Here is a 26,238-nt window from a genome sequence, read left to right on the forward strand (position 1 = left end):
GTTAATGCATAGATAGTTTTGTCTCTCCTCCTTCCCATTCCTTTCTCTCTAAAATCAGTAAAACCATATTAAAAAATAAACTTGAGATACCATATGTAAAGTGGCATTTCCAACATTAAATGCATGGCCTATTGATTTTTAATCCTATATAATAAAAGCCTAATATGCTAAGTGTGTGGTCGTTCTGTCGGCTGTTCAACCAATCAAAGTGTAATTTGCTAATGATATGCTAAGGTTGCTCAACCGCTCACTGTGACATGCACTGACCACCAGGAGGCAGACACTCCGACTGGTATGTTAGCTTGCTGCTGGGTCTGGCCGATTGGGACTGAGTGAGATGGGAGATACACCCTGGAGCCGTCCCGCGGTCCCTCCCTGGCTGCCAAACTCCCACATCCCTCCCTGGCCCCAGTTATGCACTGGTGGGGTCCCTCAGCCTGGCCTGTGCCCTCTCGTAATCTGGGACCCCTTGGGGGATGCCAGAGAGTCGATTTCGGCCCGATCCCACAGGCCAGGCCGAGGGACCCCACTGGTACATGAATTCGTGCACCAGGCCTCTAGTGTACCTAGAAAATTACGTAATTACTACTGAATTAAGACACAGTATATTTATCTGTGCCATGGTTAATTTTGTGTCAACCAGACTGGGCAACAGGGTATCCAGATAATTGGTAAAACGTTATTCTGAGTGTGTCTGTGAAGGTATTTCTGGATAAGACTGAATTTTGAATTTGTAGACTGTTTAAAGCAGATTTTCCTCCCCAGTGTAGGTGGGCCTCACCTAATCAAGGACTGGGTGAGGGAGGATTTGCTCCCTCCTCTCTGCCTATCTTCAAGCTGGGACACCAGTCTTTTCCAAACTTTGGACTCAGACTAGAACTTGCACCATTGGCTCTCCTGATTCTTAGACCTTTGGACTCAGACTGGAACTATATTATCATCTATTTTAGGTCTCCAGCTTGCTGATTGCAGAACTTGGGACTTATCAGCTGCCATAATCATGTGAACTAATCCCTTATAGTAAAGCTCTCTCTCTTTTCTCCTTTATGTTTTCTGCTCACTTTTGATCTGTGTATATATATATATATATATATATATATATATATATATATATATTCATACATAAATACATGAGGAAAGATATATGTGCACATACACATGCATTTGTATATATGCATATGTGTGCACATACACATGTATGTATACATGTGTTTACATGTGTACATGTATATATAACTGCATGTGCATTTGTATATATCCTATTGGTTCTGTTTCTTTGTAGAATCCTGATTAACACACTTTGACTTTTTTGTTTTGCTGTTTAACTCATTTTTTAATTATTAATTTACCTGTCATATTATTGGCATCGATTTAGTAAGCATTTGTATGTAGAATGGAGGAAATTACTTTTATTTCAGGAACCAAATAGATTAGTTTATTCATGTTTTACTTATTAAAAGATTCCATAGCAAAGAGATTTTGCTGTTCTCATTTTTTTAGTTGCTGCATAAATAACTGGCCTATATTTAATTTTAATTGAATAAAATGTATAGAGTGAGAAGGCAACCCTGGCTGAATATTACATTTAATTGCTAGGAGACCAGTCATTTTGTGATGTCACAGCAACTCAGGTTGAGGACCATTGTGATGGTGTGAGCAGTTCACCTGTGCAGGCCTACCAAGACAGCCTTTGAAGCCACAGTGTTCAAAATTATGCAGATGTGGAAGGCAGGTGAAGGGAAGTTTGAGATGACCCATGTTTCTTCAGAAATTCAAATTGTTTCTCTTAAAGATGGATCAAATGATTCAGAAACCTCCATTAGATCTGCATTGTGTGATCACACATACCCTGGGGACTTGGAATTGAGGTCTATGATTGAAGAAAGTGCCTTTCAGGCTTTGTGTAAAGAAACCTTAATAAAAAGACCACATTACTCATTTTGTGCCTCCGAACCAGATGCAGATTATGATTTTCATTCTATGACCTTTCCCAGAAAACTGTGGAAAATAGTTGAAAGCGATCAATTTAAGTCTATTTGGTGGGATGAGAATGGAACTTCTGTAGTGATTAATGAAGACATCTTTAAGAAAGAAGTTTTGGAAAGAAAGGCCCCTTTCAGAATATTTAAAACTGATAGTATGAAAAGCTTACTTCGCCAGCTTAACCTTTATGGATTTAGTAAAATGAGACAGAATTTTCAGAGATCTGCTTCTCTAGCTGACTTTCTGGCAGAAGAGAAAGAAGTCTCTGTTTTAAGCAAGGTACCCAGAAATTTTCAGTTACAATTTATATAGGGAATATATATGTAAGATTTTATTTGTACATCAATATGTTCATATACATAAGCTAAAATCAGATTTTTAAATTTATATTAAAACCATTAAAATATTTATTTTTTATAAATCTAAGAGAGTTTGGACATAAACATTCAGGATTATAAGAAATTTTGCTTGTAACTTTGAAACTTATAAATGAACTCTATTTAAATAAAGGCCCTGAAACCATTTGAAGTGGTATTCAGTTACTTAAATAATAAGTAAACTTTGAAATATATTACCAGTGTACATGTATTATTTGATGACATTAAGTTTGTGTGATGAAACTGAAATTATATTTTATAGACGAGGCTTGTTACATTCTCATCTCTTGGTTTAAAATGACACTAAATAACTTTTCTTTTGGTTTTAGTTACAGCTCTTTCATAATCCTTATTTTAAACGAGGCTGTCCCCAACTTCTAGTAAGAATGAAAAGAAGAATTGGAATTAAAAATGCTTCTCCATCATCTTCATTATTTTGAGAAGTCAACAAGGAGTATTTTGGAGCAGAGGGTCATGTGGCTAACATGCCTCCTTCTAAGTAAACACTATTAATTAACTTTTAAAAAACCATGGCTGTAAAGGAAAAAAAGAAACTATTTTAAATGATTTGTGAAATAGTCCAGGATGAATCAAATGGTGGCCTAAATAAGGATGGCATAAAAGGATATATACAAATAAAATATAGAAAAGGTAAATACAGTGTACAAAGTAACTACTTTAGCATTTTCTCAATTACATTACATTCTTTTAGGTATTGTAAAGCTTAAGTACTTGTATTGGCAGAGGTTTTCTTCCTTAAAAATACATTTTATTGTTGCATACTCTGACAATCCCAGTAACCATGATCACCATCATATATTTATTGAAATAATAAATGTGACATGATGTAGTAATAGATTTCATTACTGCTAGGAGGTGGTGGTATTTTACAAATATTATAGAGGTATCTTTTTGTTCTGTCCTCAAAGCATTTTGCTTATTTGTGCATTAAATTGTCCACATTTTAAATTTTCTGATGCACATTTGTATTTACTTTATGTGCCATCCATATACAGGCTTAATTCTTTATCCTGGCTTCTGATTTCCATTAGATTCTGACCCCAGAATCTCGGCATGGATAACAAGGCACTTGAAGATCTTGTACGTGTTTATTTTAGATGTTCATGTCTTCCCATCCGTTATCCATCATCTGGTACTGCATTCAGACAAGCTATTCTCCGCCATACAAACTCAATTTCACAACTTTGCCCCAGCGCCCTTTCTGGCATTAGATGACCTTCTCTTCATCTATTAAGGTTACTAATTTCCCATTCTGAAAACAGATATAACCTCTTCCTGATGTTTCCTGTTTGTGTTTCCTTCCCTTTTTTTTTTTTAAAAAATTATCTTTATTGTTGAAAGTATTACAGATGTCCCCATTCTTCCCCTTATTAACCCTCTCTTCCCTGCCCCTGCCCCCTCCCCAGGCCTTCACTACCCTATTGTCTGTATCCATGGGTTATGCATATATACATATAAGTTCTTGGTTACTCTATTCCCACCCCTCTCCACCCCCTCCCCCTTTACCTCAGAGATTCATCAGTCTGTTGCATGCTTTCATGTCCCTGGATCTATTTTGTTTGTCAGTTTATTTTGTTCATTAGATTGCACAAGTAAGTGAGTTACGGTGACATTTGTCTTTCTCTGACTGGCTTATTTTGCTTAGCATAATAATCTTCAGGTCCCTCCATGTTGTCTCAAAGGATAATAGATCCTTCTTTTTTTACAGCTGCATAGTATTCTATTGTGTAAATGGACCACAGGTTTTTTATCCAATTATCTACTTACTAGAGGCCCGGCTCAGGACATTTGTGCATGGGTATTGTCATATTTTGTCAGATGTATTTTCACTAAGTTTCTTATAGTTATCTTTAAGTTATTTGAGCATTCTTATAACCATTACTTTGAACTCTATATCTGATAAATTGCTTGTCTCCATTTAATTTAGCTCTTTTTCTGGAGATTCCAAATGTTCTTTCATTTGGGGGTCTGTTTCTTTGTTTGCCTTTTTTTTTTTTTTTCTGTTTATTTGTGTTTGTTTCTCTGTGTTGGAGAAGACTGTTATGTCTTCCTGTCTTGGTGGAGTGACCTTCCTGTGGGACTTAGTGGTGTAGTCTCCTTGATATTCTGAGCTGGGTGATCTAGGAATGACCCTTGTGTGGGTTATGGGGGTTGAATTTGGGTCTTTATTGCTGTTGTTCCATTTTTGGATGAGCTCAGCCCTCAGGCTTATTGACTGTGAGTCTCAATCCTGACTACATATGCCGACTGTTACACCTGTGCTGACAGAACAAAACAAGATAAAATCAGATCAAATAAAAACACAAAGGAAAAACAACAGCAAAAGGAAAAATAAACATACAAAGAGAAACACCAATAGGCCAGAAATAATAAAAATAACAGCCTTAACCCAAAGACTAAAAAACAGACACACACACACATACACACAAGAATACTAGCATACACAAGACTAGAAGAATTATAGGAGAAAAGAAAATAAAAACTAAAATAAATAAAAGAAACTATGAAAGCAAAGAATGATGGACTGGAAATAAGTAAATATAAAAGTAAAGGAAAATAATGAAATAATTTTTTAAATAATACTCAAGAAAATAAAATATAGAAAGGAAAAAAATGGGGAAAAGAAAATTTGAATTATAAATAAACACAAAGTAAAGAGAAGGGGAATGAAAAAAAATAGACTAGCCCTAACCAGTTTGGCTCAGTGGACAGAGTGTCGGCCTGCAGACTGAAGGGTCCCAAGTTTGATTCCGGACAAGGGCATGTACCTTGGTTGAGGGCACATACCAATTAGGGAGTGTGCAGGAGGCAGCTGATCAATGATTCTCTATCATTGATGTTTCTAACTCTCTATCCCTCTCCCTTCCCTCTGTAAAAAATCAATAAAATATATTTTTAAAAAAGAAAAAAAAATAGACTAAAATAAAAGTTAGGAATTAGAGAATACAGGAAAAAAGAGAGTAGAGAGAGAAAGAAAATCTAAACCAAACCAAAAAAAAAGGGGGGGGGGAAGAAACACAAACAAACAGTAACAAAAACAGTACCCTTTGGGTCTGCTATTTGTGGAACTCACTGGATTTTACTTTGATGCTGTTTGATCTGGCCCCTTGGTGTGTGGGTCCAGGGGCTCCTGGGCTATTCTTTGGTGCAGGCCCATGTGAGTTGCTGTGTCTGCCTGGCCTTGGGCAGCCTGGCTGAAGCCCTGCAGGGTGGGTCCCCAAGTATTCCAGTGGGACGTGGCGGGGGATCCTTAGCCAAGAGGCTGGGTCTCCTTTGGGCTAGCTAGCCCCTTGAATATATTTGTTCTGGGCTGCCTCCTTTCCCCCACAAAACTGAGTTCTTCAGGATATCTGGTCCTGGTCAGAATGGTTTCAACAGATTTGAGTTGGAAGGGGTGCTCATAGCTTGTTCAGAAGGGCAGCCAGGGTGTTTCCTAACAATGTCTCAGCTTTGCCTGGGTCACTGGCATTCCCTGGTCCCGACTTGCAGCAGTCAGATACTTAAACAAAACAAATCAAACAAACAAACAAACAAAACCCCGCCCGGCTTGGCTGCCTAATATTTCAGCAGGACTGGCTCTCTTTGGTCTGGGCTTCTGCTCAGGCTCCCACCTGATCAGATGTCCAGGCACCACCAGGCCCAACTGCTTGGTGCATTTTCGCAGGCCAGAGCCTTTCCACGAGGTGGAGGAAGGGTCACCTCCTCTTCGCTCAAGGCGGAGAGGATCCTGCCTCTTTCCCAGGACAATCAGACTGGCCCCCATCTTGCTCTCTGTTGAAAGTTCCTTTAGAGAATAATCAACCCCACAGATTCACTGTTGGTGGTCTGCTCAGACCCCTTTGCCCTTCCAGAGTTGTGCTGAGCGCCCCCTCCTGCAGACACCAATCCTAGCTAACTTCCCAGGCTGGTCTTTTAACCCAGAACCTGCTTTTTGCTTGGGATGAGGCCATCTGAATTCCCCTGGTGGACTGAATTACCACTGATTGATTCCCACTGTCCGGTGCCACATGGGCTCCCCGTCCCTTGTCTGTTGCTCTGGTTTGGGGATCACTGTGTGTGGTGGAGACCCCACGCTCCCAGGGGGCACGAGCTGTGCTTCCAGTGAGGTGTGCAGCTGTGCCTGTTGGCTCACCCACTCTATGCCTATCCTGTCCTCTCCAAACTTCATGCTAGCAGTATTTCCAGTCAGCTTTTTTTCAGCTGGTCTTTGAAATCCAAGTGTTGGGAGCAGGTGGGTGGTACTGCCTTAGACTATGGCCACTTTCCCCTCTTCCACTTTGACTTTTTACTTGAGTTTTTATTTTGTATTTTTTCTTTAATTTTTTTATAGTTATAGACTATTTTTATGTCATTAGTGATATTCTTAAGTTTTACTCTTACTACATAATTTTTGTTTCTGTTCAAATCCACATCTTTCTGATACCAGAAAGGGAACTCTTAACCCATATGTTTCATTCCATCCTGAAGGATTTAAAGGCAATACAGAGAATACAAATTACCCTAAAGAGAATCTCACATCAAAGTGAGCTTTGTATCTGAATGAAGTGTTGCAGTTGTGCTGGCTTCAGAGGAAAGGACGGGCTGCAGGAAATGGATTGAGGAAAAATGTCTTGCATGTCATGTGGGGGTGGGTGTGGGGAAAGAATAGGACTAAAGCCACAGGGTCATCATTTTTTAGGAATTTGTAGCACAAGCCCAGAGTAATTTCTTAATAGTTAACTTGGTTTCCAAGTAAACACTTTTATGCACTTTTCTATCGTTAGTTTTACTACATTGTAAAAAATATTATTCAACTTAATTAGTCTTTTTGGTGACAAGAGAGATCTTAATTTATGCTAACATGGAAAATTATCATCAAAGAAAAGACATGAAAATGCATAAAGGTCATCAGCATTAAATATCTTTGAACAAATGAAGATAGTTTTATACTTCTGCTATGAAGCTTCTCAAATTGTGAAGAGAAGTGCATAAAAAGACAGATTAATCATTCTCAATCAAAGCCATGTAACTCAATAAATAATTTACTCTTTTAAGGAATAATTGCAATATTTTGACATTTTGGATTTTATATGTAATAAAAAATATTTATTTGGGAGTTGAATTGTTGAACACTTACAGAAAAGGAGAATTCTATGTGACTTACGCTAATATTTATAAAGTTTACATTTAAAAGTGTAAACAATTATTTAGTAAATCACTTTTTAGCGAATGATCTGAGGGTTTTCTCTATTACCTTTAATAGTTTAATCATAAAAAACTCTTAATTACCACTTTTGAAAATGGAAAAAAGTCCCTAGGGGAAATAAAATGGGCAATTTCTTTAGCTACAGCTTAATTTATGCTCTTTAGAAATATTTGCCTCTTAAGTTCTTAACTAAGTTATAAAATATTTTTGGCTTAATACACTTCTACTGACTCCTTGAATTAAGAAAATTTTTTAAAATTATTTTCACCTCTTATCTTTATAAATAATGGTAAAATAATAACTAATAAAATATTTATTAATTACTTTGTGCCAGCCATAGTTCTTATTTAATTCTCATGGTGATTCATTTGGGATGTACTCTATACATATAAGAACTGAGGCACCATTAAAAACTGAGGCACAGTTAATAAAATTAATAAGTGGATAAACCACTAAGTTTTAAAAGTAGTATTAGAATGTGTTTCTAAAAAGTTGTTGTGAACATTAAGTTAGCTAATTGATTAAAAAATTTTTAGTAGACTATAAAATACTAACCACACATAAGCACTTTATGGATAGTAGTAGTAATTATAAAGTATTGGTGAAACTAGTTATATCAGTACCTTTCAACAATTAACATAAAAGTACATAATTTTGTATACAGACCTTTTGTTCTGTTTTAACCAGAGAATAACTTCCATTTTATTGCCAACAGTCGATTCTTTTCATAGTTTATAGTGTAGTTGTTACAGTTTTGACAAGGTCACAGTTCTGGTGTGAAGTGTCTAGAAGAAAATAGTGTGAAGAAAATAGCTTTTCAGTGCTCCTCAGAATGGATGAATTTGAACCACAGACCTCTTTATGGTCCAAAATAAAAAGACTTCATCAATTGAATTGATCAGGAGTCTATTTTCCTCACATAGCTGCTGTTTGTAAAGACTCCTAAAACCTTCTGGCCATGACCATTACTGACATTCAGACTTGGACATAGTTGAAAAGAAAAGCACCAAGTAACCTGGGAATAAAGCGCCCTTTAATGCACACGTAGTGCTCATATTTCTCCATCACTGAGCTCCTGGATGGTTGTGCATTTTATTTTAATAGAATCCCATACAGGGTACTGCTTTACCATAAGTGGCCAGCTAGTTAATCAGAGAAAGCAGAAATATGGTTGTTCAACAAAACTACTGCAGTTATACTTAGATACCATCAGAGAATGTCTTGAAATATGCAGGTGTGGTGGTAGCTATTTTAAGTGGTACATAAAGGTCAAATGTATTCTTTTTTCAAATTCTGCCTTTTCTTAAGAAGTCCACAGTGGTTCTTGAAAAAAAAAGAAATACTTATATATATATATATATATATAGATAGATAGATAGATAGATAGATAGATATAGATATAGATATATATGTATCTACACTAATAATATAGATATAGATATAGATATATATGTATCTACACTAACAAATTAACCATCATTCCGCTATGCCTACCAGCCAATCAGGAGGGGATATGCAAATTAGAAGGAGAAAGATGGTGGCCGCCCAGCTGCTCTGGCCCCGGAGTGGCCGGGCAGGGCAGGATGCCTGCTATGAGAGGGAGGGTGGGGGACGAAGGGATCTACAGGAGCTGCACTCTGGCCACAGCAAAGATGAAGATGGCAGACTCTGGCCAGAGATTGCAGCAAAAGCGGCAGACTCTGGCCGGAGTAAAGGCCTGGGTCCCAGATGCCAGAGGAAAACCTGTGCTGGAAGCCAAGGGAAGGAAGGCCTATTGCACGAATCTCTTCCTGCATCGGGCCTCTAGTATATATATATACTAGAGGCCCGATGCACGAAATTTATGCAAGAGTAGGCCTTCCTTCCCCTGGCTGCTGGCACCAGCTTCCTTATGGCACCTGGGACCTGGGCTTCTCTTGTAGCCCAGACTTTGTCCAGAAGGTCATCTGGAAGGACATCTGGATGGACGTCTGGTCTAATTAGTATATTACACTTTTATTATTATAGATGCTTGAATTACTAATTCTTGAGCCTCCTTAACCAAAGGTATAAAGGACAATACAGATTTGTCAGGTCCAATCATCTACAAGGATATGTAACATAGCTAATTTATTGCCTTTAGCACTAAGGGTGATTTACTTTAGAAACAGGAGATTTATTTTTTTATCCCATTGTGTATTGAGACAAGATGATTCTATTCATTAGTCAATACACTCTGCCAGTTGCTTATTAATCAAATTCACTGAGGCTAATCAAATTTTACAAATATTTTAGTGCAAACAAGATTAACTCATCACGTTTCTAATGTGACAATTTTTAATGTCAGTACTTTTAAATTAATGCATTTATCTAAGCCAGTGGTTCTCAACCTTCTTAATGCCGCGACCCTTTAATACAGTTCCTCATGTTGTGGTGACCCCCCACCATAAAATTATTTTCGTTGCTACTTCATAACTGTAATTTTGCTACTGTTATGAATCCTAATGTAAATATCTGTGTTTTCCAATGGTCTTAGGCTCTACAGCAGTGGTTCTCAACAGGTTGAGAACTGCTAGCAGGGTCACCTAAGGCCATCGGAAAACACAGATATTTACATTAGGATTCATAACAGTAGCAAAATTACAGTTATGAAGTAGCAACGAAAATAATTTTATGGTTGGGGGTCACCACAACATGAGGAACTGTATTAAAGGGTCGCGGCATTAGGAAGGTTGAGAACCACTGATCTAAGCCAAGAATTAACATCCTCCTTCAGACTGGAAACACATTGTTTCATCTTGGTCTGAAGTCTTTTCAGGACTCCTGCCAGTTTGGGTCTTTCATGAAGCAGTCACCACTGTGGATTTAGGAGTACAAGAAATTTATAAGAAGTAACACCTGTGAAAGATAGAGGACGCAAGAGCAGATTGAGGAAGATCTCAGAAAACTGCCGATGTGACAGCTCTGAAAGACCTCAGGGAGGAAGGAAGGCCAGTTAAACTATCCTCACCATACAGTGCAGCTCAGAGAATGTTCCAGCCACCCTGGTGGGGGCATATAGAAAACACTGCCCATAGAGGAGTCTCATTTTGGGGCAGAAATATTCAGAACCCACAGTTCCTCCAGGCACACTTGTGATAGGCAGCATAATGACTCCCAAATATACTCACGTCTTAATTCCCCAAACCGGTGAATATGTCATGTTACATAGTAAAGAGAAATTAAGATTGCAGATGGAATTAAGTTTCTTCCTAATCAGCTAACTTTAAAATAGGGACAATAATTTAGATTTTCCAGGTGTTTACAATGTAATCTTCATTGTCCTTAAAAAGTGGAGATTCTGCACTTTCTCATACATACTGTAAAATAAAGATGTGTGAAGCTCTTTGATAATTAAGAAGATCACAGATAAATTAGGTTTATCTCATGGCACATTGTTCCTTGTTTGTTTCTATGCTCATGCCCATCTTAACTTTTATGTCTGTAAAAGTGAACTATTTAAAAGTTATCCTAAATAATAACATAGTCCTTAGAAAAATTTACATTTGACATCTGAATAAACTTTCCATTTTGTTATATAAGCAGGAATATGATCTGTTTTGCTCAACAGTGTAATCTCAGTGCCTAGAAGAATGTCTGGTATATATTAAGCACTCAGTAAATAATGTGTAAATACATTAATGTTTTAAAAACAATAACTCTGCAAATATCTGAAATAGAGTTCTGGGAAAGGACAAAAAGAATTGACATCTTAGTATGAGCAACTTTGAAAGTACTTTATTTCTGCCCTAGCTGGTTTGGCTCAGTGGATAGAGCATCAGCCTGCAGACAGAAGGGTCCTGGGTTTGATTCTGGCCAAGAGCACATGCCTGGGTTGCAGGCTTGATCCCTAGTAGGAGGCATTCAGGATGTAGCCGATCAATGATTCTCTCTCATCATTGATGTTTCTCTCTCACTCTCCCTTCCTTTCTGAAATCAATAAAGCACTATATTTTTAAAAAAGTACTTTATTTCTAAAATTGAGGGACCTAACAAAGTAAGACTCATGAAACCTCTGTATGGATAATTCATACAGAGGTTTCATGAGTTACAAGAGTGAACATATGGTTCTAAGGCTGCATTGGGTCATGAATATCATCCAGGAGATGAGAGGCAGAAAATAGATTTGAAAACACGTGTCTCATGCCCCAGACCGATTCTGGTAAAAAGGAGCTGACAGTGGCAGGTAGACTTCTCCCTTCCTGTGGGCTGAACTTCGTTGATTATTTTGCATCAGTCAAGTCCTGCCATGACCAACTTTCTTCCTCATTTTAGTCTCCATGGATCTGTAGACATGCAGTTATGGACAATGAAAATGACCCTTCACTCTTGAAATACTTTAAGTTACATATCTCAGAGAACTCATGCATTGATCATCGTTTTCTAGTCTCTATAGGTCAGCTTCATAACTACGTACTACTCCCATTACTCTGGAATCAAGTTAAAGTTTTACAGAGTTATCAGGTGTACCAGTTAATAATGCGGATTTTGTAATTAAAGAAAACACGGTGTTTTCAAGAGAAACATCAAAAGTGCTTTATTCAAAGTAATGTCCATCACTAGCTACACATTTCCCCCATCTTTCAGGTAATTTGTGGATACCATGCCAATAGAACTTCTCTTGTTTTGAGGTATACTATTCAGAGACCCAATTTTCCACTTAGTTTGTTTTGAAGTGCTGCTCAGAAAGTGCGTGTGCCGTAGATCGAAACAAGTGCTAATCTGAAGGAGCAAGGTCTGATGAATATGGCAGGTAGGTTAATACTTCCCAGGAAAGATCTCTTAACATGTCTTTAACTGGTTTTGAAGTGTGTGATGGTGTGTCATCATGAAGCAAAATTACTTTGCCGTGTCTTCTGGCCTATTCTGGTCATTTCACGATCAAAGCGTGGTTCAAATTGATTATTTGTTGTTGGTAAGTGATCAGTATTAATGGTTTCACCTGGTTTTAGAAGCTCATAATACACCACACCTTCCTGATCCCACCAATTGGTGGGAAAGAAAACATTGTCTTCTTTCCGATGCGATTTGGCCTTGCCGTCGATGTTGATGGTTGACCTGGATCAACCCATGATTTTGTGTGTTTGGGATTCTCTAAATAAATCCACTTTTCATCGCCAGTCACAATTCGATGCAAAATAGACTCTTTCGTGCCTTTGAAGCAGCATTTTACTGATGACTTTCCAGTTTTCCATTTGCCTTACGTTCAGTTGAGGTGGCATCATTTTCCTTCCTTTAAAATCTTTCCCACTGCTTGTAAACAATTAGAAATTGTTTGCTCAGCTACGTTTTATCTTTCTGAAAGTTGTTTTTGAGTTTGACATGCATCTTCATCCAATAATGCTTGTAATTGTTGGTCTTCAAACTTTTTTGGTTGACCTGGACTTTTTTTGTCTTTCCCATTGAAATCATCACTTTTAAAGCGTTTAAACCAGTGTTCACAAGTATCTTGAGATGGAGCATATTCACCATAAGCTTCCCGAAGTATTCAGCACCACTTCTCTTCAAAATAAAGTAATGCATTAAAACTTCACACAAATGCTCTTTTTTTTTTTTTTTGGCACGAAATTTGACATTTTTAAATGTAAAAATATCTATGATATTAACACCTTCAGAAAATTTGACATATGAAGTTTTGAAGCTTGCTGTCAATACAACAAAATAGCATACATATCAAATCGCATATATATATCAACATATGTGTAACTCCGTCTATTGGAAAAAATTCACATTATTAACAGGTACACCTGGTAGATTAAAGATTCTGCACATCCTTTGACACTCGTGTTATCACAGTTGTGACCTACATGACTCCCTTTGGTCTGGGCAAACTCTATTTTGACTAATAAAATGCTGACGAAGAAATCCATGTGAGTTTAGGAACCAGGCCTTAAGGAACTGTTAGGTTCCATTTCCTGTCTCTGTGAGCACTGTCTGGGAGAACTGACCTACCAGGTAAGAAGTCCACCTGGCCTGAGAAAAGCGAGTGTGGGCACTTTAATTGGGAGATCCAGTTGAGCCCGTCCTTCTAGCCATCCCCAAATAAATGAATAAAGCCATTTGGATGTTCCAGATAATCTTGTTTTCAAGCTGACTAAAGACTTTAATCAAAATCATATGTGGGAGAAGAATCATCTAGCAGAGCCCTGCCTGAGTTTATTTTCTTTTTCTTTAAAGACTTAATTTTTTGGAGCAGTTTTAGGTTTACAAAACAAATGAAATGAAGGTGCAGAGATTTCCCAAATACTCTCTGTCCCCCATGTATGCATAGCATCACCCAATATCAACATCACTTCCCAGAATGGTCCTTTTTGTTTTTTTTTTTACAACCTAAATTGATGTTATTATCTAAAATCCATAGTTTACCTTAGAGTTCAGTTTTACCTGTTCTCACACTGGTTCCTGTTGTAGTTTTAGCTTATGAGCTCTGCTCTGGTAAGCTGTGTCTCCGTGCACTCGCCTCTCTTTCCAGTCTTGGGGTAGTGGTTTGGCTTGTGAATTCTCCTCTCCACAGATCCAAGATTTGTTGATCTTTCAGTCTGTTCATCTTTTTACCTGTTAGGATGGAGTGGCAGCCTGCTCGCTCTTTACATGGGGAGGTGGAAACTTAAAGTTTCCCTGCCTGAATATCTGACCCAAAAGAAAGCCCACCAGGAATAAAAATAGCATTCTAAGGCACTATGTCTTGGGTTGTTGGTTATATAGCAGGACTTAACCAGAAGAGTTGACGACATAAAAATCCAACCAGATGTGCAAACCTATATATTAAGCAATTGCTTTTCCTAAACAACATTGTTTTCTTTCTTTCAAAATCCCAAGCCTTGCTTTGCGTTTTTTTTTGTTTGTTTGTTTTTGTTTTGTTTGTTTTTGTGTGTGTGTGTGTGTGTGTGTGTGTGTTTTTCTTCAAAAATGTTCATAGTCAGAATGAGATGGGTCACCTTGTAGGTTGCTGTCTGGCAGTTGCAGATATATGGTAGGAGGAACTAAAGACATCAGTTCAAGGTAGTCATGATGAGAGAGAGTCAAATACTCAGAAATTGTTGGAGACTGCAAGTACTGGTGAGAAGAGAAATGTGATTGATACAAGGGGAGCTATAAAAATGTGAGAAATAGGGAAAGGCCAGGAAATGAATTTTGGTAAAAGAAATTAGCTAAAGTCTTTTTAAATTTAGTAGAGAACTTGGTGAGCCAATTCCAGGGTCAAGAAAATCTGCAGAGTATAGCTGGTTTTAGACAAATAATTTGTTGAGTATTGATGAAGGGTGGAAAAGAGGAGAGGGAGAGGGAATGCTGTCCTTTAAATTCCTGGGCACATATAAGTTTTCAGAATGGTAATGCAGTATTATATGAGAGTTTTGCTTTCAAAAACAAGTGAAAATAGCATAAAATCATCCAAAAATGACCTATTAAATGAAGCAGGATGGATAGGGCTAGTTGGACATGTTCTTTAGGCAAATATAATACCATTTAGAATGATTTAATTTTTAACCTTTTTATGATTTCCTCTATGAAAATGTTAATATCTTTTGACATGAGGAGAGATTTCTGCATGGAGATAATTATTTTCTGCTAAACTATGTGATTCTATATTCATATATTTTTAATTGTTTTATTCAAGGTTAAATTTTTGGAAATAATAGATTATTTTTCTTGTGTTTCTATGCCTGTGCCACTGCATAGAAGTGTTTCTTCCACATCACAGATCCTTACACAAGAACAGCCTCTCCCAAAAGTCTGTAGACTTTCTATTCTGTTCTAGTCTATTCTATTCATCATCTTTCCAATGACCAAGTCACTTCTTTTCATTTATAAATAATTGCATTTTTTCTCCCTGTAAGCTATAATAAGATAAATACTAATCATGTATTTAGACTTATTTCATAACAAGTAATGTATCCTCTATCTAGATAGATTAAAATAAATTTCATAAACTTTCTGAATGGTAGTATCCATGTAGCACATAAGTGAAATGTATAAGAGAAATTAACTAGAAAATAATTTAAATAAGCACAGTTGAATTATAAATATTATTTTCCAATATGCATTTCCCCTTCTATTTTTTATTTTTATTTTTTAATCTATTTTTATTGATTTCAGAGAGGAAGGGAGAGAGAAAGAGTGATAGAAACATCAATGATGAGAGTCATTGATCAGCATGCTACACACTGGGGATTCAGCCCAAAACCCGGGCATGTGCCCTGACCAGGAATTGAACCCTAATCTCCTGGTTCATAGGTTGATGCTTAACCACTGAACCATGCTGGCTGGGCTCCCCTTCTTTTTTATCAATGAGAACATGGATATCATGAATAAAATCTGTATATCCTGACCTCCAACACACTTAAATGTGATTCTGTGACTAAATCACAGAAATCTCTGTAAAAGAAAAGGGCATTCCCTTCATTCGCCTTTTATTTCTCCCCCCTAGCTGAATTGTGAGTATGATATTGGTGGTGGTGGGGGGGGGGGGGGTCATGTAGGGAATCATGCATAACAGGTTAATGAGATAGAAAGAACTGGGTCCTTGACACGGTGGAGTCCCGTTCTAGTTCTGCTCTCCAGTGGAATCATACATGATACATACATGATAAATAAATCAGTTCTTTTCTAACTCATAGCTGCGTTTTTGTGGGGGGGGGTTTGTTCACTCATGGCTAACCTTCAGCAATATATATATATATATATATATATATATATATATATATATGATCATGTTTCTTTTGCCAGAATTCAAATATAATGTCATTAATTGCTGTGTTTCCATAAGTTTATTTTGCTAAAATTTATGTGAATCCTTCAAATTTTATTTTGATTATCAGCAGAGATCCAATACTCATTTGCATTTGAGAAAAAAAGAGTCATTACCAGTGTCCAACTTAATGCCATAATTTGCCAGCCTCAGGAATAGTTCTTCCATTGATTGGAGATAAAATGGCTTAATTTCTTAATTAACAATGAACCCTTGTTCTAATGAAATCATATCAAACTGACAAGTAGAATCTAATGTTTGGACAGAGGATGGGAATTGTATCCCTATGGCCTAATTAAGACCAGACTCTTCACATTTATAGGGTAAAAAATAATGTATGTTTTCCATTTATTAGTTTGGCCTGAATTAGAATATTATTTCCACTCACAGATTAAATTTTCTTTCTTTTTTATTCATTGATAGAACAAGTTAGGCAAAGAATCAGAATGACATATGATAAGATTTGCTAAGAACTATACACGGAAAAACAAATGTATATACAGGGTGAGGTAAAAGTAGGTTTACAGTTGTGTATATGTGAAACACAGTTTATTCTTGTATTAATATTTATTAATTATTGAATTATTTTTCTTATGAATGGCTATAAACTTACTCTTGCCCAATCCTATATACATATATATTTTTCTACCTTCAAAGAAATGTTAGTATTAATGTCAAATTTATGGAATTAGGCAAACACCACATATTCTAACAACCCCCCAATGTCATTTGCAAAACCATTATCAAGTCTAACATCCAAGATTGGAACAATAAGGAAAATATTGAGATTCTTTATATTTCTCCAGAACTTGCTTTCAAATGATGCTGGTAAAATTTAAACAAATCATTTTACTTCTGAATCTTTTTAAAGGTTATGGGTATTTATTTTTTAATAATCATATTTATTTATTTTTCTTTAATTCTTTATTGTTTAAAGTATTACATATATCACCTTTTCCCCCCATTTACCTCTCTCCGGCACTCCCAACCCCCAGCCCATGCCCTCACCCCCCTAGTGTCTGTGTCCATTGGTTATGCTCATATGCACGCATGCAAGTCCTTTGGTTGATCTCTTAACACACACACCCTCCCCTGCCTTCCTTCTGATGTTTGACGATCTGTTCAATACTTCTCTGTCTCTGGATCTATTTTTGTTCATCAACTTATGTTGTTCATTATATTCCACAAATGAGTGAGATCATGTGATATTTATCTTTCTCCGACTGGCTTATTTCACTTAGCATAATGCTCTCCAGATCCATCCATGCTGTTATGATGGTAACTTCTTTCTTTTTTACAGCAGCATAGTATTCCATTGTATAGATGTACCACCGTTTTTTAATCCACTCATCTGCTGATAGGCACTTAGGCTGTTTCCAAATCTTAGCTATTGTAAATTGTGCTGCTATGAACATAGCAGTGCATATATCCTTTCTGATTGGTGTTTCTGTTTTCTTGGGATATATTCCTAGAAGTGTGATTACTGGTTCGAATGGAAGCTCCATTTTAAATTTTTTGAGGAAACATCATACTGTTTTCCACAGTGGCTGCACCAGTCTGCATTCTCAGCAGCAGTGCACGAGGGTTCCTTTTTCTTTACATCCTAGCCAGCACTTGTCCTCTGTCTGATTTGTTGATGGTAGCCATTCTGACAGGTGTGAGATGGTACCTCATTGTCGTTTTGATTTGCATCTCTCAGATGATTAGTGACTTTGAGCATGTTTTCATATTTCTCTTGACCTTCTGTATGTCCACTTTCTAAAAGTGTGTATTTATGTCCTTTGCCCACTTTTTGATTGGATTGCTTATCTTCCTTTTGTTACAATGTATAAGTTTCCTATACATTTTGGAGATTAGACCCTTATCAGAGCTAACATTGGCAAATATGTTCTCCCATACTTGGGGCTTTCTTGTTGTTTTGTTGATGGTTTCTTTTGCTGTGCAGAAACTTCTTATTTTGATGTAGTCCCATTTGTTTATTTTCTCCTTAGTTTCCATTGTCCTAGGGGCTTTATAGGTAAAGATACTGTTATGACATATGTCTGATATTTTGCTGCCTATGGATTTTTCTAAGATTTTTATGGTTTCTCATCTTATGTTTAAGTCCTTTATCCATTTTGAGTTTACTTTTGTGCATGGTTTAAGTTGGTGGTCTAGTTTCTTTTCTTTCTTTCTTTTTTTTTTTTTTGCATTTATCCTTCCAATTTTCCCAACACCATTTATTGAAGAGACTGTCTTGACTCCATCATATGCTCTTGCTTCCTTTGTCAAGTATTAATTGAGCATAGTGGCTTGGGTCAATTTCTGGGTTCTCTGTTCTATTCCATTGGTCTATATGATGTCTGTTCTTATGCCAGTACCAGGCAGTTTTGAGAACAGTGGCTTTGTAATATAGCTTGATATCTGGTATTGTGATCCCTCCACCTTTGCCCTTCTTTCTCAGGATTGCTGCGGCTATTTGGGGTCATCTTTTTATTTCATATGAATTTTGGAGAGTTTGTTATAGGTATGTAAAACATGCTGTTGGTATTTTAATGGGGATTGCAATGAATCTGTAGATTGCTTTGGGTGGTATGGACATTTAATGATGTTGATTCTACCAATCCATGAACACGGTATATTCTTCAATTTGTTTATGTCTTCCTCTATCTCTTTTTTCCAATGTCCTGTCATTTTCCGAGTATAGGTCTTTTACCTCCTTAGTTAAGTTTATTACTAAGTACCTTAATTCTTTTGTTGCAATGGTAAATGGGATTGTTGGTTTTTTGTTGTTGTTGTTGTTGTTTTGTTTTTGTTTTTTTAGTTTCTCTTTCTGTGAGTTATTGGTTTAAAGTTATGTTTTTTGTTTTATTTTTATTTTTATTGATTAAGGTATTACAAATGTGTCTTTATCCCCCCATTGTCCCCCACCACCCCCAGTCCTGCCCTCACCCTCACCCCCTGTTGTCTGTGTCCATTGCTTATGATTATATGCATGCATGCAAGTCCTTTGGTTGATCTCTCCCCCTTACCCCCACCCTCCCCTACCTTCCCTCTGAGGTTTGAGCATCTGATCCATGCTTCTCTGTCTCTAGATCTGTTTTTGTTCATTGGTTTATGTTCATTATAATCCACAAATGAGTGAGATCATGTGATATTTATCTTTCTCTGACTGACTTATTTCACTTAGCATAATGCTCTCCAGCTCCATCCATACTGTTGAAAATGGTAGGAGTTCCTTCCTTTTTACTGCTATGCCACAGTAAAGTTTTGTTTTATCAGCTAATATGAATTACCACATTCTACTTTAACTCGGAATAAATTAAGAAGTAATTGTACATAACAATGAATATTTGGCCAGTTTCAATTAATGCAAAAATTAAAAACCAGGTATGAATATATACTCTATTATGTTAACTCTGATTCTCCTGTTATATCAAGTTTTCTGACTAGCAATGTTTCAACATAGCATTATTATATCACTGGTGACATGACTATAGGTTAGGCAGCTAGCATATTTTTTCCTGTGAAAATGGGAATATGTAGAATACTTATATTCTGGTCCTGAGAAAAGGAGATGATGACTTTGAAAACATTTAAAAATAATTTGCTTTTCTCATATTTTGAAGGGAGAGAAATCAGTTTTCAATCACAATGCACTCACAGTGTTCCCTAATTTGGTAGCTTGAGGTGAGAATACCAACAGCAATAATTCTGATGTAATTATTAACCATTTATAAAGATTTCACATCACATTTATTTTTCATAATTTCTTGTCTCATAACAAGGGAGCTTTTAAAAGCATAATTACTTATATTTCTTTCCCAACAGGTTGTATTACCTGGTGAAAATTATAGCTTTCTTGGAATAAAAACTCACTAGTGATCTAATCAATGGATATAGGTTTAGTTCATTGAGATTCAGCTCATTTATCCATGAGTTATACTGTAGAACTAAAGTACTTGACTTTATTCTATTTTTTCAAGAGGAAGGAATTTGAAAAGACCACATAGTTGACAGAGAAAATCCTGGGCTTTAGCAATAGTTAGCCAGAACTTAAACCTCAGCTTTACAACTTAACATCGGAATGTCAATGGGTAAAGAAAATTAACTGAGGCTCAGATATATTGTCTACAAAATGCAGACTAAATATTTGCCTTGCAAGGTAGATATGAGAATTAAATATAGTAACACATTAAAACACTGCAGTACATATGTACCAGTTACTGATTGCTATAATAATGTATATTTTATATCTACCAAACTTCAATGCTTATAACCATACCAGAGGCCCGGTGCATGAATTCATGTATGGGAGTTGTCCAGCTGGCCTGCCCCATAGGAGTGTGGGGGGGCCGATCAGGGGCGGGGGCGGCTGGGGGGAGGGACCACAGGTGGTTGTGGGCTGGCTCTGCCCCCTGTTCGAACTCTGGTCCAACTCCAGGTTAAGGGGATGATTTGCATATTATCCTTTTATTATAATAGGATACATTTACTTATTTACTTATAATTTTTTGCATCTGCTGAACAGATCTTTTCATCTGCACTACTTGAAACTGGCCTCAGCTGGATTTCTTCATGAGTGTGTGGTCAATTGGTGGTAGGTCAGAGAGGGGTTACCTCATTTCATATGCCCTTAGCTGTGTTGAACTGGTTTTCCTCCATGTGGTCTCATCGTCAGCATTCCAGCATGCTGGCTGGTACATGTTTGCATAGTGATGATGGTGCTAGACAGAAGGGCATGGGGCTCAAGAGTAAAAATGGAAATGTACAAGTCATTTGAGCCCTTAGACTTGGAACTAGCACACAATTATTCTTACTGCTCACTACTGGCCAAATCAAGTCACAGGACCAACTCAGATTTGAGGTTTGGAGAAATAGACTCCTCTTTAAGAGGCTTTGTGGAAACTATTAAAAGGGCATATATCAAGCCAGATGGAATTGTGTGCATATTTGCAAACAATCAACTAGAACCTGGCACAAAGGAAGCAAAACATAAACAGGATAATTCTCTTCTCTACCTGTAAACACTCCTCATAAATTATGTACGAAGTACCCCATAAAGTGCAGTATTTATACATAAATAAATCCAGAATGCAGAGTACTGATATTTCTGAAGTGTAAACATGATGTGATTTCCAGTAAATACTTTTAAAGATTTGCCTTCAACTTGCATATAGGGCCTTATGCAGCTCACCCGCTAGGCCACTGTTTCAGTCTCATCAGCCCCTGGTAATATCCATAGGGAACTTATTCTTAGAGGGATTTTGAACATACTTTGCTGTGTGCATGTCTTTTTATCTGGCTGGTGTCTTCATACACACAAGCTTTCAGCTCCGGCATCCACTGGTTCCATGCCCAAACATCTCCTGGGCCTGCCTCTTTCAGAGCTTGGGGTTTGTCCACCAGCCTCCTCCCCTAGATCATGACATCCTGCAGGAGGGATTTTCACCTTTATCTCTGTAGCCCCAGTGCCTGGAACAGAGAAGGGTTTATTGTATGCTCCATGAAGGAAGGAATGTGTCTGTCACAAAATAATGTTCTACAGTGAGTGGCATTCCATATAGTTAGTTCCATTTTTTTTATTTTTATTATTATTATTTTTTACAAATGAGGGCAGAGGTCTGTACTAAAAATAGTGTTAGAATAGTGACAGGAGTGGAAGATTCTGTTGCCAAGAGGATTGCTGTTTTAGGGATAGAAAAAAAAAATAGATCTAGAGAGAAATACCATGAAGCACTACATTTTCCACAACGATTCAAGTTTGGAAGTCAATCTAGCATGTTTAATATCCAGAATGCTTTCTCCAGTAGAATAAAATAACAATGCATGTAAATGGTAATGATTTTGACACATTTTAATTTGAACGGAAAATCGAGTGAGACACAGTTGAATTTCTTGTTGAAAACCCTAACTTATAGGTTCTGCATTCTGTTTTGATTGCTTGATTCTGTGTATATTGGCTCCATTTGTAGATTTGATAGAAAATAAATAATTCACATTGAGCAACACGGAAGGAAAATATATTTAAAATCTCTAGAGTTATTAAAATGAATTAATATAAAATATTTTTATAATGATGAGGAATTTGCAAAGCTAATATGTGGTAGTGATTACCTGCTGACTTTGCCCCAGATAATTATTTGGGTTAAAGCAGACATTTCCAAAGGATTTAGGGGAACACATATCCAGTTCATCTGTTATGGTTTGTCACTGGCACACTCAAAAATTGTCTCCATTCAGCCCTCAAATGGCAGGAAGATTTGTTCAAGTAGAGAGGACCATTATATCCAATCATACTCAACTAGATGGAAGTACCTAAAAACATATTTGCCACTGACTTCGCATTCTGACACCTGTACTATTTTGCTATGTATTTTATCCCTAGCTTCTCAGCACAGTTTTTCATAATATTAATAAACCATCAACTCCTGTGTTTGTGTAGCCATTGTCTGTCAGGTCAATTACATGATAAACCATAATGGCTCCTAGAGAAGCATTCCTTGGTCTGTTAAGGAGTGAATTTAAACTATCCCCAGTTCTCAACTAGGTAGAGTGTCTCTACTCACAAAGACTCAGACTTTTTCAAATACCAATTGGAAAACAACAATTCTAGGAGCTTTGGAAGAGAATACATACTTTTTCATTAGTAGTAGAATATGTAGTAGAGTATCAAGCATCAGTATCTGAGTCATGTAATTAAGTCATCCTAGCTGTTATAGTTTAAATGGTTGTTACACAAGAATAAACTCAAAATGGACAATAGACTTAAATTTAAATGTAAGTCATGAAACCATAAAAATCATAGAATAAACCATAGGCAGCAAGATCTCAAGCCATCTCTCATAGCAGTATGTTTGTGGATACATCTCTTAGGGCAATGGAAACTAAGGAGAAATAAACAAATGGGACTACATCAAAATAAAAAGCTTTTGCACAACAAAAGAAACCATCAACAAAATAACAGGAAAGCCCACTGCATGGGAGAACATATTTGCCAATGTGACATCTGATAAAGGGTAAATATCCAAAATATATAAGGAACTCATACAACTTAACAAAAGGAAGACAGACAGTCCAGTAAAAAACAGTGGGCAGCAGACCTAAATAGACACTTCTCCAAAGTGGACATACAGATGGCCAAGAGACATATGAAAAAATGCTCAAAGTTACTAATCATCAGAGGGATGCAAATTAAAATGACAATGAAGTACCATTTCCTACCTGTCAGAATGGCTACCATCAACAAACCAACAAATGACATGTGCTGGTGAGGATGTGGAGAAAAAGCAACGCTAGTTAAAGTAGAATGAGGTAGCTCATATTAGCTGATAAAATGTAATTTAAGTTTCAGAAGTAAAATTATTTCTATCATATTAGTGGGGTTTCTTAATTTCACCAGGATCATTTGAAAACAAGTTCTGGAGAAATATAAAGAATCTCAATCTTTTCCTTATTGTTTTGGTCTTGGATGTTAGACTTAATAATGGTTTTGCACATGACATTGACTGGGGAGTTGTTAGATATGTGGTGTTTGCCTAATTCCATAAATAATTAGGTATCAATGTTTAAAATGTTAATAAATATCCAATAATCCTATATAAAAAAGAGGTAATATGCAAATTGACCATCACTCCAACACACAAGATGGCCTCCCCCATGTGGTCAAAGATGGCCACCACAAGATGGCCGGCAGGAGAGGGCAGTTGTGGGAAATCAGGCCAGCAGGGGAGGGCAGTTGGGAGGGACCAGGCCTGCAAGGGAGGACAGTGAGGGGCGACCAGGCCGGCAGGGGAGGGCAGTTGGGGGCGACCAGGCCTGCAGGGGAGGACAGTTAGGGGTGACCAGGTCAGCAGGTGAGGGAAGTTAGGGGTGACCAGGCCGGCAGGGGAGGGCAGTTAGGGGCAATCAGGCCTGCAGGGGAGGGCAGTTAGGTGTCGATTAGGCTGGCAAGGGAGTGGTAAGGGGGTGATCAGGCTGGCAGGCAGAAGCAGTTAGGGGCAATTAGGCAGGCAGGCAACCAGGCGAGTGGTTGAGAGCCAGCAGTCCTGGATTGTGAGAGGGATGTCCCACTGCCCATTTAGGCCCAAATGGGCAGTGGGACATCCCTCGAGGGGTCCCAGATTGGAGAGGGTGCAGGCTGGGCTGAGGGACACCCCTCCCCTGTGCACGAATTTCGTGCACCAGGCCTCTAGTTACCCTATAAAATCAAAATAGCCTATTGTTTTAGTAAATTTTAATCTGAGAATACTTTATTTCAGCAAAAGAATTGGGAATGTTTATTACTTTGAATTCAAACATTCATAGACTACTGCAGCTAGAAAGGGCACTAAAAATTTAGTCTAATCCTAAAAATACTTCTTTTACAAATGAGTAAACTAACTCACTCAGTGAGTGGTTTAGGCCCTGTAGCAACTTAGTACTGACTCTGAGAAAATTAATCACTATTGGAATGACTTTTTTTTAAAATATACTTTTTATTAATTTCAAAGAGGAAGGAAGAGGAGAGAAAGATAGAAACATTAATAATGAGAGAGAATCATTGATTGGCTGCATCCTGCATGCCCCACACTGGGGACTCAGCCAGCAACCCTGGCATGTGCCCTAATCGGGAATTGAACCCATGACCTCCTGGTTCATGGGCCAGCACTCAACCACTGAGCCACACCAGCCAGGCTTGAATGACTTTTTGAAAAATTTAGTATTGACCTAAAATATTACACTTATTTTCTAATGTTCAGTCCATTTGAAAATCTCATGAAAGCTACAAATTCTCTACAGAAAAATATGCACTCTTCTTCATACACATATAATGTAATATTTATTTTAAATATATCTGTAGACTTTTAGCACCCAGTAAAAATGGGGGTGGGGCATAAGAGATGTCTATAATATCTCAAATTAATCATCCAATAAATTGATCAATTATAATGTAAATGCCATAGGAAATTGGAGAAGATGAAATTGACTAGTTTAAGAAATCACTGGCCACCACTGTATATATGAGGAAGTGTTATCTAAAATACATCATTGAAAAAAGAGGAAGTCTTATCTAAAATCCATTTCATCATAATACACACTAAAAATGAATGAATGAATGAATGAAAGAAAACCAACAGAAAGAATACTGTGTTCTCTTGAAATAAAAAAGAAAATTGATACAAAAGATATTGTAGGAAAACACATAATTTCAGATATTTTACATATCTAAAATACCACATACATACCATGCTTTAAAAAAGGTGATCTCATTTATAAAACTTTGTTTTACATATAATTCCTACATTTGATAAAAAATTAATTTGCTCTTTCTCCCAAAGGAGATTTATATAACTTTAATATTTTAAAATGAAATTCATTTTTAATAGCACAGTAACCAGATGTTCTGTTAAAACTATTTCTGCATAATTTAGGAACTGAATTGGCTCCTTACACATATGTTAGTAATTCAAGCAAATTCTTTCAAAGTTAATCACAAGATATTATCTTTTAAAGGACCTGATGGCACAATGAAAACCTGAAGGTCAAAGTTAATCTTAATGTTTTACTGTGTGTGTGTGCAAGATGTGTGTGTGCAAGATGTATATCCTATCTAATGAAAGAGTAATATGCAAATTAACCATCACTCCCCTATACCCACAAGCCATGCCCACTAGCCAATCAGGAGCGAGTATGAAAATTAACCCAACCAAGATGGCTGCAGCCACAGAGCGAACAGGAGGCTTGGGTTGCCCCCGGTGATGGAGGAAGCCAAGCTTTCTGCACACCCTGGCGAGCCCAGGCCTCCACTCAAGGCTATAAAGTTTCAATTATAGAAGATAAATAAATCCCAACAAAAAATGGCTGTGGCCATGGAACAAGCAGGAGTCTTGGCTCTGCTCAAGGCTACAAAGTTTCAATTATAGAAGATAAATAAATTCCAGATA

General features: G+C 37.1%; 1 protein-coding gene across 1 annotated transcript; it reads left to right on the forward strand.

Annotated features, from left to right (window-relative positions):
• Positions 1 to 1,749: 1,749 nt before the first annotated feature.
• LOC308258174 (heat shock transcription factor, Y-linked-like) lies at positions 1,750 to 2,800 on the forward strand (the record flags this gene model as incomplete). The annotated part of the gene is made up of 2 exons (XM_080688447.1): positions 1,750 to 2,262; positions 2,690 to 2,800. 2 exons carry the CDS (start codon positions 1,750 to 1,752, stop codon positions 2,798 to 2,800), a joined length of 624 nt encoding a protein of 207 aa, XP_080544573.1.
• Positions 2,801 to 26,238: the final 23,438 nt, after the last annotated feature.

Source organism: Plecotus auritus, assembly GCF_963455305.1.
Source record: "Plecotus auritus genome assembly, chromosome: 9".
Taxonomy (NCBI): domain Eukaryota; kingdom Metazoa; phylum Chordata; class Mammalia; order Chiroptera; family Vespertilionidae; genus Plecotus; species Plecotus auritus.